At 43.5% G+C, this 13,918-nt stretch overlaps 1 protein-coding gene across 2 annotated transcripts in view; it reads right to left on the reverse strand.

The window, feature by feature from the left end:
• The window catches only part of Cacna1e (calcium voltage-gated channel subunit alpha1 E), a 484,040-nt gene that overhangs the window by 10,764 nt on the left and 459,358 nt on the right, over positions 1-13,918 (reverse strand). The window contains 8 exon segments of one of the 2 annotated variants that reach the window (NM_019294.3): positions 987-1,167; positions 2,191-2,319; positions 4,927-5,038; positions 9,255-9,361; positions 9,627-9,727; positions 10,259-10,366; positions 11,192-11,297; positions 13,205-13,301. In NM_019294.3, coding sequence (NP_062167.3) covers positions 987-1,167; positions 2,191-2,319; positions 4,927-5,038; positions 9,255-9,361; positions 9,627-9,727; positions 10,259-10,366; positions 11,192-11,297; positions 13,205-13,301 — 941 coding nt within the window. 2 annotated transcript variants of the gene reach the window in all.

Below are 13,918 nucleotides of genomic sequence, written 5' to 3' on the forward strand. Positions count from 1 at the left end.
CTGCAAGGTACCACTAAAAGATGGGTACCAATGAGAGAAGACAGTTTTCTCTGTTTCCATTTATACAGATGCAGTAAACAGTGCCTCCGCCAGACGGCTCAGGGATGGTCTGTGTCCTGCGCATGACTTGAGAAGAAGGCCCACATGAGGAAGGGGATTAAGAGGGTTCAATGAATGAAATGCTAGCACACTTAATGTAATGTTCGGGTGAGAACCTAGGGGTTTAACTTGAAGGATCTCCACTCTTGTCTTCATGCTGCGGTCCCTGGCTCTCAATATGGGGAAGATCACTGGTTTTCTAGTTTGATTTCTGCATCTTGTGAAGTAAGTGGAATGAGATGAGTGATTTCTAACAGCTTCAAAAACAGTAAAACAGAGAGGCCTTAAGCGAACCCTAGTGTGGGTAAAACTGGAGTTGGTGGCAGAGCCTTTGTGGGGAGGGTGCAGATTCCTGTGGAATCTCTTGTTTTGTAAAAGGATAATTGAAAAACTTGATTAATCACATTGGCATTTGTGGCGAATATGGGGGCTTGGATCGGTTTCAGAATGATACTCAGAGAGAGCAATCATTTTGACTAGGAGTGTTCGTCTTTCAGTTTGTGTGTAGGCAGAATGAGCACAGGTGTGCCACAGTGTGTGGAGGCCAGAGGACTTGGTCTCCGTTATGTGTTGCCAAGTTTGAGCAGTGCCACTTTAGAGACAACAGCTGCATACGTGGTAATAGCAGGATCCATCTTGTCAGAGGAGCACTGGGATTATAGATATGTACTGTTGTCCCCCAGTCTTATGTAAGTTCTAGGGATTTGAACACATGTCCTCACACTTGAGCAAGCTCTTTATGCATGAACCATCTCTCCAGGCCTTTATTCACTTTCTTAAACTCTGGTCTTCATCTAAATTATGTTCCAGTCATTTCTGATCCTTCCAAAAACCAGGTCCATCAGTTGCTAAGAAAAAGAGATAAATGCCAAAAATGACCCTCTCACCAGAGTCAGAATTCAGGCGGTGGGCTGACAGCCTCAGGGAGGAATGGTAACTTCTGCGTCGTGACTTGTAGGTGTTTTCACTGCTACGTTCCATGGAGAACTCCTCCAACCAGGAGGAATTTGAACGCTTATCCCGAATTGTAGAAAATGAACGTCGCATAGAGCTAGGGTCTGTTACCACCTAGAAAGGAAAAAAACCCCAGAGGAATACAAAGTCTAGATTAATTATCGAAAGGGTCTGAAGATCCAGACGTGGGACTGAAACTCTTGGGACCAGTGAGCTCTAACCCCTGGAAATTGTCACCTCCCTTGAACCCCCCTTGCAAAAACCTTGACTACAGAGGCTAATCAGGGAAAGGTGTCCTATGTAAGCTAACAGTCACTAAGAGTGGCTTGGATTGTCTCCTTGTTTTCATGAATAAAACCAGATGAGTCCACTTACTGTGCAATGTGGGCAGGCACTGTGTAAATGTCTCATAGAACTATCTACCACAGATGCTCAGTCAGGTCCTGCTGTAAATAGTGAGTCACTTTGAAATAGGTGACAGCAATTGTCCAAGAGACTATATTCTGAGGGAAACACTTTTTTTTTTTTATTTAACAGACAAGGCTCTGCCTTAGAGCCTCCTATCCCAGGCAAGCTTGCAACTTAACCACTAAGAAAGTGCCACCCTCCTGCCATTACCATCCCCCAGCACCCTACCCCCACAAACTCTGGTGGTTTGGATTGCCACAGGTGTTAGAACAGATCCACAAAAACTTCTTGTCTCTGTCAAAACTTGATGTAAGACAGACAAAGAAGCTAAGAAAACAGACAAATGAGGCGTGGCCTGCACTGGATAAGACAGTCCTGACATAGAGCGGTGTGTACAAATAACTCATGTGCCGAGGGGGCAAGGAAAGAGAAAAGGCTGGGAAAATACATAGAGAAAAACGCCTGTTGCTTGGCTGGTTGGGTCCTGAGAATGCTTAACCCAGTGCAGGAAAAGATATGCTAGTTTGCTGAGTAGACATTTGAAGGCAAGATTTATTTAAAACACAATATAGAGAAAACTTTTTCAGAGATGGTTCATGAACTAGGCTTTGTGTGTAGTTAAGGGGCAAAGGAAAGTTCAGGGCTTACCTGAAAATCTCAGGTATTTCATAACCCACCTAATAAAGCCTGGAATGCCACTGCACAAGGTATGTGGTGTTTGAGTTTTACCTGGGGATCCATAGTCAGACGTGGCATAGAGGATGCCCTCCCAGATCCCGCATGCTCCTGGGTGTCCGGAGGAAGGTAGATGCCATGGTTAGAGGACTGCACACTTTTTAATTCACTAACCTCTGGCTCCTGGAAATAAACACACAGCCAAGCTTGTGGGTTCCATCTGGTTGCCTCTCACCTCCAGTGGATGACTCAGCTCCCACTGAATGGCTCTTAGAAGGAGGACTGATATTTATGAGGCCTACTTGTAGGTGGGTGTATGTGTGTGAACACACACTGCATAATTTTACATGTGTGATGCTAGGAATCTCAAGTAGAAGCCTCTAAGTGGACTGAAGAGGTGAAGGCCATCTTTGAGACAACTTTTCAGGTTTTACAGCTTTATCGAACAAACATTTATGCTCATTGGATACTTTACATAGGTGAAATATATCTTCTAATGGGTATTATTACCCATTATTCTCTGAAGAATCATTTCATCAGGATTTGAACTAAAGTCACTAATTATCTAAGAGAAAATGTGTTATGAGTTTATTAGGTAAGAGTTTATAATTAAAGCAGCGGGTAATCATCTGTCAGAACTACCTAGTTCAGTTCAAAAGAAATTTAATGCAAAAACCACTTTTATGATTAGATATGTGATCATTAAAAAATTCAATTATGTATTTTTATTTAACTTTATAGATGCAAATATTATCACATCAACATGTAGATTACCTCATTTTAAAAGTAATTATTACATGTCATTTGGACTCATCACATTCCAACTGTTCACCAGCCATACATGTGCCTGATGTTACTGTATTAAAATGTGCCTCTACAAAGTGTTACAAGGTTAGTTAGGAGTGCGTTGCTTCTCAAACTTCTTTGTTATTTTCCTAGTTCAAGAATGTGAGTTACCATGAAGATAACTTGTATAATTGTATAAATATTAAAGCTACTTATGTAAGCACACAGAGATCAAAGAACATCTTTGACATCTGGAGGTTATTCTAGGAAAAAAATGTTGTTTTATACTTAGCTATTTATACCCTAAAATATACTGCATGAGTAGGTCAGTGCTCAAAGAAAGGGAAACCTAGGATGGATGGATGATCACTGGTGTGGCTGGGAAGAGGACCTTCCCCAGGCCATGTGATATGTGCACTTGAGGAAGCCACAGCATTTGTAGTACATGTGATAATGTGGCACACACTTCCAACTTCAAACAGATGTGGCAATGACATTCTACAGGTGTCAGGCGGCGTGAGACACACTCTATATGCACATACACAAATCATGGCCACGCCTCAGGACATGGAGCAGGGACCCAGAGGGATGGGCAGAAGTAGACAGTGGTGAGTGTGTAGCATGGCTGACACCTGAATTAAATTACAGACACTGGCACTGACAAGATGAACACAAATCTGAAAAGTTCTGGCACTACCTCTCAGCCTGGGAAACCCCACAGAAAGGATGAGGTAATAAAGTGTATCTGGGAGTAGGGGGAAAGACACATTATTGAGATTTTTCTCCATCACACCTATCAACTCGGTTGTCCAGGCATAAAGTGCTGAGAAGAATTTTCAGAATCAAATTATCCATATCCTTAGTTCCTAGATCTGAGTGCTAAAACAGTTAGGGGAAGAGGGTAATTATTGTCAGAAACTCTACCCACCCTCCCAAGAACATCCTTGAGCAGGTTGTTCAGTATTCCAGGGATATCTGACCTTGCTGTCTTTCCAATACAACTATGCATGATCCTCTGTTTCAGAAGCCACAGAAGACAGAATTACCAAGTTGAGCTGCTCCTCAATGTGGAGAACCTACTTTATCATACAAATGTGCATTCACACATACACACACAAATCATCATCATCATCATCATCCACCCTGGTTCTTGGATATATGGTAGTGGCAAGAAGGGTTAATGAGACAAAAGAGAGGAAAAAGGTCACCAATAAATGTCAAGGAATAAGGCTCCGTTCACTTAAGGCTGGCTGGCTGTATAGACATTTGCAAAAGCTAGGTTTTGTCTTACTCTATCCAATCCAATTAGGCCTGGGAAGAAACTCAGAACTCATGGCTCCAAAACTAGGAATAACTGCAAAGTTGTTTAGTTTGGCAATCAACAAATCAGTAAAGCCCAAACTTTTAACTGGTGCTCTCTTCTCTAAGGTTGAACTGGACTCATTAGGGTTCTCAGAAAATTTACCATCCGGACTAATGGAAGACTTATCTTGGGGTCAGGAAAAGGACATTAGGGGCTTTTTGGAATGTATGTGACCTTGTGAAATTATAACTGAAGAGAAGGAATCTACCTGAGCCTGCACATAACAAAAGTGGTGGAGTCTTCTATATGTCCCATCAGACAGCAGCTAGTCATTGTTGCAGATGTAGCCACTAAGTATTAGAAGAGGTAGGCTTCACCCAAAGATGCTACAAACATTCTCATATTCCCATGAGCAGCACTTGGTAGTATAGCATACACTATGCTAGATACCACTCATTGTATCAGACTGCCTTAAAGCTTTCCATCATAGGCAAGATTTTATATATTTGCTTCAATATCTGGTCAATTAAAAGGGCTTAACCTGAATAAATATGTCTCCACAGGAGAGACGAGCCCTCCGGGACTTTGAAACCTTAAGAGGGAACATTCTCAGTGAACATGAAAAACTAGGTAAGAAGAGGCTAAAATTCGGGTGAAAGGGATCAGGAGATACTTCTGAGGTCATGTACTCGTTCATTCACCAGCGATTGCTGTTCCTGGAATTGTCCATCATCCGCTGGGTCCATACAAGCCAACTGGAATATTTCTTGAGGGGAGAGTGGACTCATTGAAGGGTATCCACTCCGACCACTCCTGAAAAGCAAGGTCAAATCCAGAGGTAATGAGAAACAGAAAAAGTCATGCCACAACTTCCAGTAGCAAGTCCCATCCCGTAGAAGACCTCCTCCTTGCAAGGGCTACCCCCTGGACTCTTAGCTGGTCTATAAATCTGTTGACTTGCAGGTGGCTGGTCTTAGAACAGAAGATGTTTAAGAAAGCATAAGAAAACATAGAAACTGGTGTTTTCAACCTGCATTTGGAATCATTCATCATTCTGCTGGCGACCAGCATATCTGTGACAAATGACATCATTTGTCACACTCAGCCATATGGAGGACCAGTGCTAGATTGTAAACCTGTTTCTGTTGAGTTTCCTCATTGGGCAGAAAAATGCCAGAGTTTAAACAGTGAACAGCTTGTTTAAATATTAAGCAGTCATAGTCTTTAAAAAAAAAACTCCACTTTCAGTAAAATGGTTTTACTGTGCCAGCATCCATGGCTAAGCTCAACTCTAGCCAAATCAGTTCCATGAACATTTGCTAAAGGGTTTCTCTGTGCTGTCCACTGTCACGGATGGTTTAGGAACTGGAAGATGACTTTTGAGGTGATGGTTGAGAAGCAAAGCCCCCCATGTTGCTTGCTATGTGGGAGAAGATTTAAATGACAAGGTAGGGAAAAACACTGCTGAGTGAAATATATGAGGAGTGGCACAGTAGATAGTCGATTGCTATCAAACCGGTTTGGTTCAGCAGTTCCTATACAATCCTATCCATGATGTTGGTTAGAAGAAAAGGACAGCTGGCCTTCCCTGAAACATTGGTTTCTGTTGCCATTCACTGTTACCAATGCAGCAGCAGTCTTCTTTGACCTACGCAAGAATGCAAGCAAGCCTTCATGACTCTGGGGAAAGAGGGCAGAGACCAGGGCTATGCAGCTCTACTCTCTGTAAGTTGTGGGCCATAAGATGACACACCATCTCTCCAGTATCAGTGTCCTCCCTAGGGAGGCTCTTCTCTTAACAGTCTACTGCTGAAAACTCTGTATCTGATAGAAAATTAGAGGAGTGAACAAAGTTTGCTACTTACTTTAAAACAATCTATAGGCACAATCATACTAGTTTTAGCATTGAGTGAGAAGATTTGGACAGGAGAGAATCAGCTGTTGGGGCCCCTGACAGTGAGAGTGTTAGCTGAGTTTTACAACTCCCATAGAGTCATTCATATTGACATTATCTGTCTAGATGTCATCCATTATTCACTCATTCATTCATTCATTCATTCATTCATCCATCCATCCATCCATTCACTCCTGTGCCTTCTCCTGAAAATCGAGGAAACAAAAGGGACATTGCGAGTATAGCATATGGCCCCCATGAGTTCTATAGAGAACAGTTAACTCTTTACTCAGTGGAGAAGACCTCCCCAAAGTTCATGTGTTCGAAATTCCATTACTGAAGTTATTTGAAAGTAGAACATTTGGAAGATAATTAGGACTGATGAGGCCATGAGCGCAGAGCTCCCATAGTACATTTCCTACTGTCTTCATCACAAAAAGACCCAGGTATCTGTGTTAGCAAGGCTATTCTGTCTCTTCACACAATATGATAAAACAAAAAGGGCCCTCACCACATACAGGCACCATGCTTTGGGCCTTCCCAAGACCCAACATTATCATCGAAATACAAATTCTATTCTTTATAACCTGTTAGTCTGAGGCATTTTGCTAGAAAAGCAGAAAAAGATATTGACAGGACCCTTAGAAACAACAACCTGGTGCTAAATAATTGGAACTCAGAGTAACAACCTACTTTAAAAATGGCCTCTCCCATGCTCTTATTCCTACCTCACCAGCTTCCTCTGGCATGCCTGTCCTTTGTTCCCAGAATTCCATGCATAGACTGTTATAAGGTTGCTAAATATAATTACAGCCAGGCTACATCTACTTCCCACAAAACTCTTTCCATATACTCTGGAGTCTTCACACCAAAAGTTATTTCCTTAAGAAAACAGCTTTGATCTCTGTCAGAACTCTTGAATGCCCTCATCTCATGCCATTGTTTTTCTTTCTGGAATTTATCACAGTCATACTTGAAAATCACAACTCGTTTCCCTGCCAGTTTTCTCATTTAAGGCCCAGCTCTCTGGTTATAAGCTCACTTGGTGGATGTGTGGTGAGGGAGCTCTGTTTCCCATGGTTACCATTGTAACCCCAAAGCACTCTCTAAATTAGTGCATGGCTCTCAAAACACAGATAGTTCTGAAGAACCAGCCTGTAGCACTGTCCACCCAAAGGCTTAAACTAGAAAGCACAGGGATTTTCTTGATTCCCTCCCTTCCTTACACTACATAGTAAACCTATTCCTAAATCATATCCATTCTACCTATTAAATACCCTGCTTACCTTGCTTGTTCAAACCACTGCTACCAAGTTACTAAATTTAGAATTTCCCTAGAATTTCCCCCTCTGATCCAGTAAATCTACATTGAATTCATAAATGAATTTTGCAAAACACAAATCTAATCATGTCACTCTGAAACATAAAGGCCCATTATTTTAAGACAAAAAAGGTTAACTTCTTTATCATGGCCTAGAATGACCTTTAGGACTGGTCACTGTGTAGCTCTCCAAACACGGCAGCAGTCACCTTTCCTGAATGTTCTACTCCAATTGTAGTTCATAGATGCCTTAGCTTACCATAGTTTACCTTCTGAGGAACTTGCCTCTGGGTCTCTATGTTTCTTCCTTGAGGAATACCTTAATACCCCTTACCAAGGAGGTAAGTGGCTTCATTTCCATGACATCACATTTTCTTACCTCCAATATTTAATCTATCACTCTTATAATTTCCCTTCTCCAGCTTTGTATCCCTGGGGATTCTGACCTGATCACTAATATCTCCAATGCCCGACCCAATGCTAAGGCCAAATCTATTCTCAACAAATATTGAAAAAAATCAATGAGTAACTTGAATCTATAAACATATGGAAGAAAAGCCAGAGTGATGATCTCATGATGTGGGTTGGTTTATATAGAATTCTAGACAAAACAGAGAGTTAGATGCAAGGGCCAAGGGGTATCTTCCATTAATGGACCAAGGACTCACGAAAAAAAGTGTAAAGCCTTGCAGTGAGGAGACCTCGTTTCTCTAGTCATACCTTTTCTCTCTCCTCCATAGAGCAATAAAATATATTTCTACTTGTTTTCTGAGGCCCAGATCATCCAAATACTGTTGTCTGATCATACCAAATTGTTTGTAAAGATAACCCTGGGCCTGTTCTTCTCTTTTAAATTTCTTAGATTATGAAGGCAGAAAATGATTTGCAAGAACAGAGTTCTTAGTCAGAAAGTAATGAATGGTATGAACACTTCCCCATAGTGTTGCAATGGAAGTCTCATTCTCAAACCCTGGGTATCCCTTTCCTGATCATCAGTGAAATTGTCCTTCCTAATGATTCCTGGTTCTACAAGCAAGACTTGCTTAAACCTAACCACAAAACTTCATTTCCAATGAGAAGAGGAGCGTGTTTCCTTTGGCTCCCACTCCCCACTTGTAACAACCAAAGAACAATGATGTAATGTGCTAGGTATGCTATGAGAGTTCAACCAGTTGTTGTAACAGTCAACCAATAGGTAAGCCTTAGAAGCACTAGACCATTCTGCCATTAAGGGTTTGAATGTTTGCTTCTGTTTACAAGGTTCTTTTGGCAATTAGAGAGTATACGATGTAGTAGAAAGCCTCTAGAATCAGAATTAACTGATTTAAAAACTTAGGTGCTGCTTTCATAGCCCCTGTCTGTTTATTTGAAAAAAAAATATATATATAGATATGCAAATAGTATGGCTAGAACTGTCATCCCTATGGGCAAAGAATCCAGTGACTGTTGCTTTCTCTTTCCCCCTTATGGTCAGCAATCATAGCATCCAGGCTGCTAGATCCACTGAGAAAGAACAAGTAAACCCCAGAGAGATGATAATTCTCCACAACTAAACTATAGATAAGGTGTTAGTATATTATAATGTGAGTCAGCACCTTTTGCTCCCCAGCCTTTTGCTGCATCTACTGTCTGTGATGCTGGTTGCAGCGTTACACATGCCTGGGCCTATTTTTTCCCCTTACTCCTGCTGACGAGCCATTTTGAGACAGTCAGTCTCAGGAAGGAACTTGCTCCAAGTATGATTCCTGGGCCTGCCGCCATGGTGGCAGAATGCAAACAGGAGTCCTGTGGACCCTTCATGTGGTTTTACTCACAGGCCAGAAACAGGGTCCTGCTGGAGATAAGGCAGGGCTTTGGCATTAGAAATGATCTCCTGAGGCAGTGAGGAGGGCTCCATGCGCTGGAACATGGGTGCATTTTTCTGTGCAGAGACAAAGAGTTCCCATGACTATGATTGCTATGAGAAAGGTGCAACTTACATGAGTGTCAAAGAGAGAAGATTGATTCCTTGCTTGACTCTTTTAACCTTTTAGTTCACCGAGTTTAGTCCAACTTCACTATAGAGCTCTTAAACTCCCAAAACCCCTTAGCACCTTTTAGGGTATGTTGTAGGGATACATGCAACCTGTCCCCTAGAAATCCATGCTTATTCATGACCCATCCAATGGGCTCTCAATGGCCCTTACCTGTTCTTCCAGCTGCTGTCTCTGTTTCTTTACCTTACTCTGTTTATAGTAGTCCATAATCATCATTGCTGCATAGATCTTGCCCACAGTCAGGTCAGAGGCTAGAAGCACAAGTGGAGCATGGGAATAAACAGGGAGGACACAGATGGGCATAAGCTCTCCTGACTACTCTCCAAAGTGGGTTCTCCCTTTCAGCCACTTGAGCATCTACTGTTTATTAAAGCTCAAAGGACGCAAAGCGAATGGACCCATGCAATGAAGGCAGTGCTCACAGTACCGGATGGTAAGAAAGACAGTAGTAAGAACCACCTCCTACCATCTTAGATACTCATGTCTAAGTAACAACACATTTTCCCAAATGCACACAGGTTTACTGAACAGTCTTATGTGGAGGAAGAGAGCTACGCACCCAGAGAAATTTCATTCACAAAAGCAATGACCGGTTAGTTAGTTATAAAGTTAGTTTCAATTAATTATGACTAAAAGTACTTTAGAAATTGGGGACTTAGTTGTTTAATGGTAAAGGAGTGACCTTCCCTTATCACCTTGATCATTCTGGTTTCTCTAAAAGATGTGGCCTTGTCATGCTGGGCCACAGTGACAAGCACACTTGGAAGGAGGAGCCACCACACCTTTGGGCATGGGCACTAGCAGATCCAACATCTTTTGGGACAGGTGAGGCCAAATGGCCAGGGTCTCTTTTTGTAGCTCTGAGTCTAGCTGCTGTCTGTCTGCACCACCTAGAATAAGATAAACGATTAATAACCCAATCGGAACAGGCACAGAATAAATGACGACCAAGACTGGGGAGTGGGTGGGGGTAGAAGCTGAATCAGCATGGCACCTCACATAACGAGAGGAAATCTTGGCACTGAGTGACAGAAGATCTGGCAATGCCAGCATTTCTGCTGAGGAAGCAGAATACACTTTGGCTCCTATTTTCAGTGACTCAGGCATATTCTTCCCCAGTGATCTGAGGCTGAGACCAAGATCAGCTTCCTTACTGATTCTAACAGCCTCTTGGGTGCTCAATACATCAGAGAGGTAAATGAAGACATCCATAAGGAGAACTCCTGCTTCATTAATACACATCATTCCTTCCATTGACCCTGACTGTACGGTCTAAGTGACCTGATTTTTAAAAAGGCAGGAGAAGGCAGACTAAAGGTCTGTATAGATACCATAGACTGTTTCTCTCTCAGACCACTGAATTAGCAATCATGATGGGCAAAGTGTTGCAGGGTCCACCCTGTTGGCATCTGCTACAGAAGCTTCCTAAGACTTTGAAGAAATGATGCTTTATGGAAAAAATTACAGAATTAAAATTTCTATGCTCAACAAATATTCCTAGAAATGCTAGGACATGTCAGGCATGGGATATAGAGTCATTTATTTTACCAGAGATAGGGCAAGTCTTCAAGCTACTGAGTTAGAGGTAAAACCAGGTCACGGCATTATCAGGAGCATGGCTGGTGAGACAGAAGTTCAGATAACTCCCTCCTATAGCAGGCTGCACAGGTTATAGCATAGAGTGCAACCCTCCTTCCTTCCCCTGCTAATCTGACCTTTGGCGATTTTAATGTCCAGAGCTGTCCGGATCAGAGCCATAAGTGTGGAGGTGAAATGGACTGTCATGTCCTCAGCCACTGGCATATTCATCAGGACCAACCTCTGTGTGGAAGAGAAAAGAGAAAGAGCAGGCAAAAACCAAATATATTGAAAGACACCTTGGTTTAAAAATAAAAAGGGAAGGAAAGTGTAGAGGTTAAATGCACAGACAGAAAAGAAGGGCAAGGATTCCCCATCCCCATCCCACCCTGGGTTTCCCTGCTTCTCACTAAAGCTCATTTGCTGCTATTTTACCTAGAGAATCCTAGATGCCAAATTCCAAGGAAAGGGGATTTGCTAATCATTCTTTAGAACCCCCTCCCATGGGGAGTGCTATGAATATCTCCCAGAGGGAAGGGAAGTGACTTCAAGAAGTCACTTAGGGAACAGAGTCAGCTCTGAGAGGTGGCTCCACTCCCTGAGAGGTGCTCTCTATTTCCTACTTATCCCACAAATGCCCCCAACATCAATGGAAAGATGGGGGAGAGACTTGGCTCTGTTCATCTCACTTGAAAGATATATCCTGGTGCCCCCTTTTTGAGTCTTTAAAAGATGGAATTTGCCAGCACATGATTGAACATGCAGAAAGTCCAACTTATCGAAGGGATGAGGAGGAGCAGGGAGAGAGTGCAAACAGGCTCTAGGAGGATGAGGAGCGCAGGGGAGACAGAGTCAGAGAAGGGGGTGCAGGCAAGAGCAGAGTGGGCAGGCCCTGTTCCCCTCACCCAGAGGAAGGAATCCAACTGAAATGGCCAAATCCACTTTCAGAGAGTATCTTGCTTTAGGAATTTGTGAGACTCTCCTCCCATTCCTCTCCCAGTTCATTCTGTCAGGGCCTAATTCCAGGAATTCTTTCCCTACTGTGCGAGACTTGTGTATATCGGAAACGTTATCATCACATCTGCTATGTACAAGGAGCTATGCGGTTGGGGACGGGGGTTCCTAAGGACTACGTTCCAGTGAGGTACTCTCTGGAGCAAGATGGTTTGGAGGTAGCAGCAGAAGGGTCTCTGGCAGAATGTGTCATCCTGGTGGTAGTGATTGGAGCCTGTTGTTTGAAAGCCACACTGATACTCAACTAGATCATCTTGCTTAAAGCAACTCTACAGACAGACATATTAGCGTGTAAAGGTTCTTTGTATCTGAGTCGCATCTTTGTTACTTAGGTGAGTGAGAAAGCGCCTGAGTACTTCTGGGCCATTCTGTACACCAATGAGGGAGTTAATAGTAACTATTACTGATTGGTGAAGGAAATACCTGGCCCCAAAGTTGTGAGCATTCAAACAACTACCAGTGCTGTGTGACCACCGGGAGTCTACCCACCACTTGGTCATGCTAAGAAAGCAGAGCTAACTGAACCAATCTCATGTCCACTGTTGCCCTCTTTAAGGCCACTGGGTAGCTGGCCAATGGGGAAAGAAAGCTATCTTCTTGTCAGTTGGGAAAAATGGAAGACATGTTCCTCTTTTGTGTTTGTGTCTAGAAGGAAGCTATGTCGTTGTTGCTGTACCACAGGGGAAGAAATTTGTTACAAGTTTTCCTTCTAAAAACTTCTTCTAGAAGAATCCTTAGCGATTGCTCCATTATTTCCCTAATTTATGAGTAAAACCATTTTTTCCCTCAACTTTTTTTTGCTCTAGGCTTCCTTCTTGCCAATCCGACTATTCCCCGGCCACCACTCTGCCTCCATTCAAAGGAGACACACCACTTAGCAGCCTGTCTAGTAACCCACTCGCAAGAAGCCACACACGTGTAGGAACACAGTAACACAGTAAAAGATCCCCGGTGAACAGCACGAGAACCACTCCTGTATCCTTTATGACTCTACCTCATCAACCGTCCTGACTCCTTAATCCTTGCTTCCCATCTCCATGCCCCCAACCCAGCTTCCTCCCAGAGTATGTCCTCCCCACAACTGGATCCCATTTCCTGTTGGTCTCTAGCCCAGAACAAAGGAAGGGGTTGTCTACCTTATAGGCCACTTTGGAGGGACATCTCTTGCCGAGGCCTAGCGGTGGTGACATGAGAGTCAGCATTTCATACATCTCAGTGTAATGGATGCGGCCACTGCTCATGGGGGTGGTGAGTAGGGGCGGGACATGGGCGGGGCAGGAGGGGTGGCAGGGACAGGAAAAAGGGGGTGGAGGGAAGGATGCAGACACAGAGGAGAGAGGAACAGCATTCCCAGAGAGCCAAAACAAAGTAATACAGGAAACAGAAGAAAAACAAACAAAATAGACAAACAGGAAAAGAACAGGAGACCTGTTAATCAAGGCAAATCATACAAGTGACTCCGTCCTGGTGCAGATTTATATCACGCCCCACACAGACCCGGGAACACTAGTTACAACCTTTGGTCCCTCTGACGCAGTCAGAAGGCGCTGACAGGGGTTGAGGGTGGGGCTCACTTACTCCTCCTCGATTAGTGCTGCACTGGCTTTGTGGTTCACCTCATCTAACCCCAAAGTAACACAAGCATGTCTTCAATTCCCAGGGCTGTGCGTGAGCGGTATAAACCGGATAGACGGTGCTCCAGCCGTGGGTAGGTGGGTGGGAGCTTCTGGCCCCTACGGGGGCTGGGTTCCTGGCCTGGAAGTCAGGCCTGTCCCCTGCCCTGAACCCACAGGCAGAACGTCGTGTATCCCCCCTCTGTGGTGTGTGTGCAGCAGGAGGCGGCGGCTTGC

Source organism: Rattus norvegicus, chromosome 13, assembly GCF_021556685.1.
Source record: "Rattus norvegicus strain SHRSP/BbbUtx chromosome 13, alternate assembly SHRSP_T2T, whole genome shotgun sequence".
Classification (NCBI taxonomy): Eukaryota; Metazoa; Chordata; class Mammalia; order Rodentia; family Muridae; genus Rattus; species Rattus norvegicus.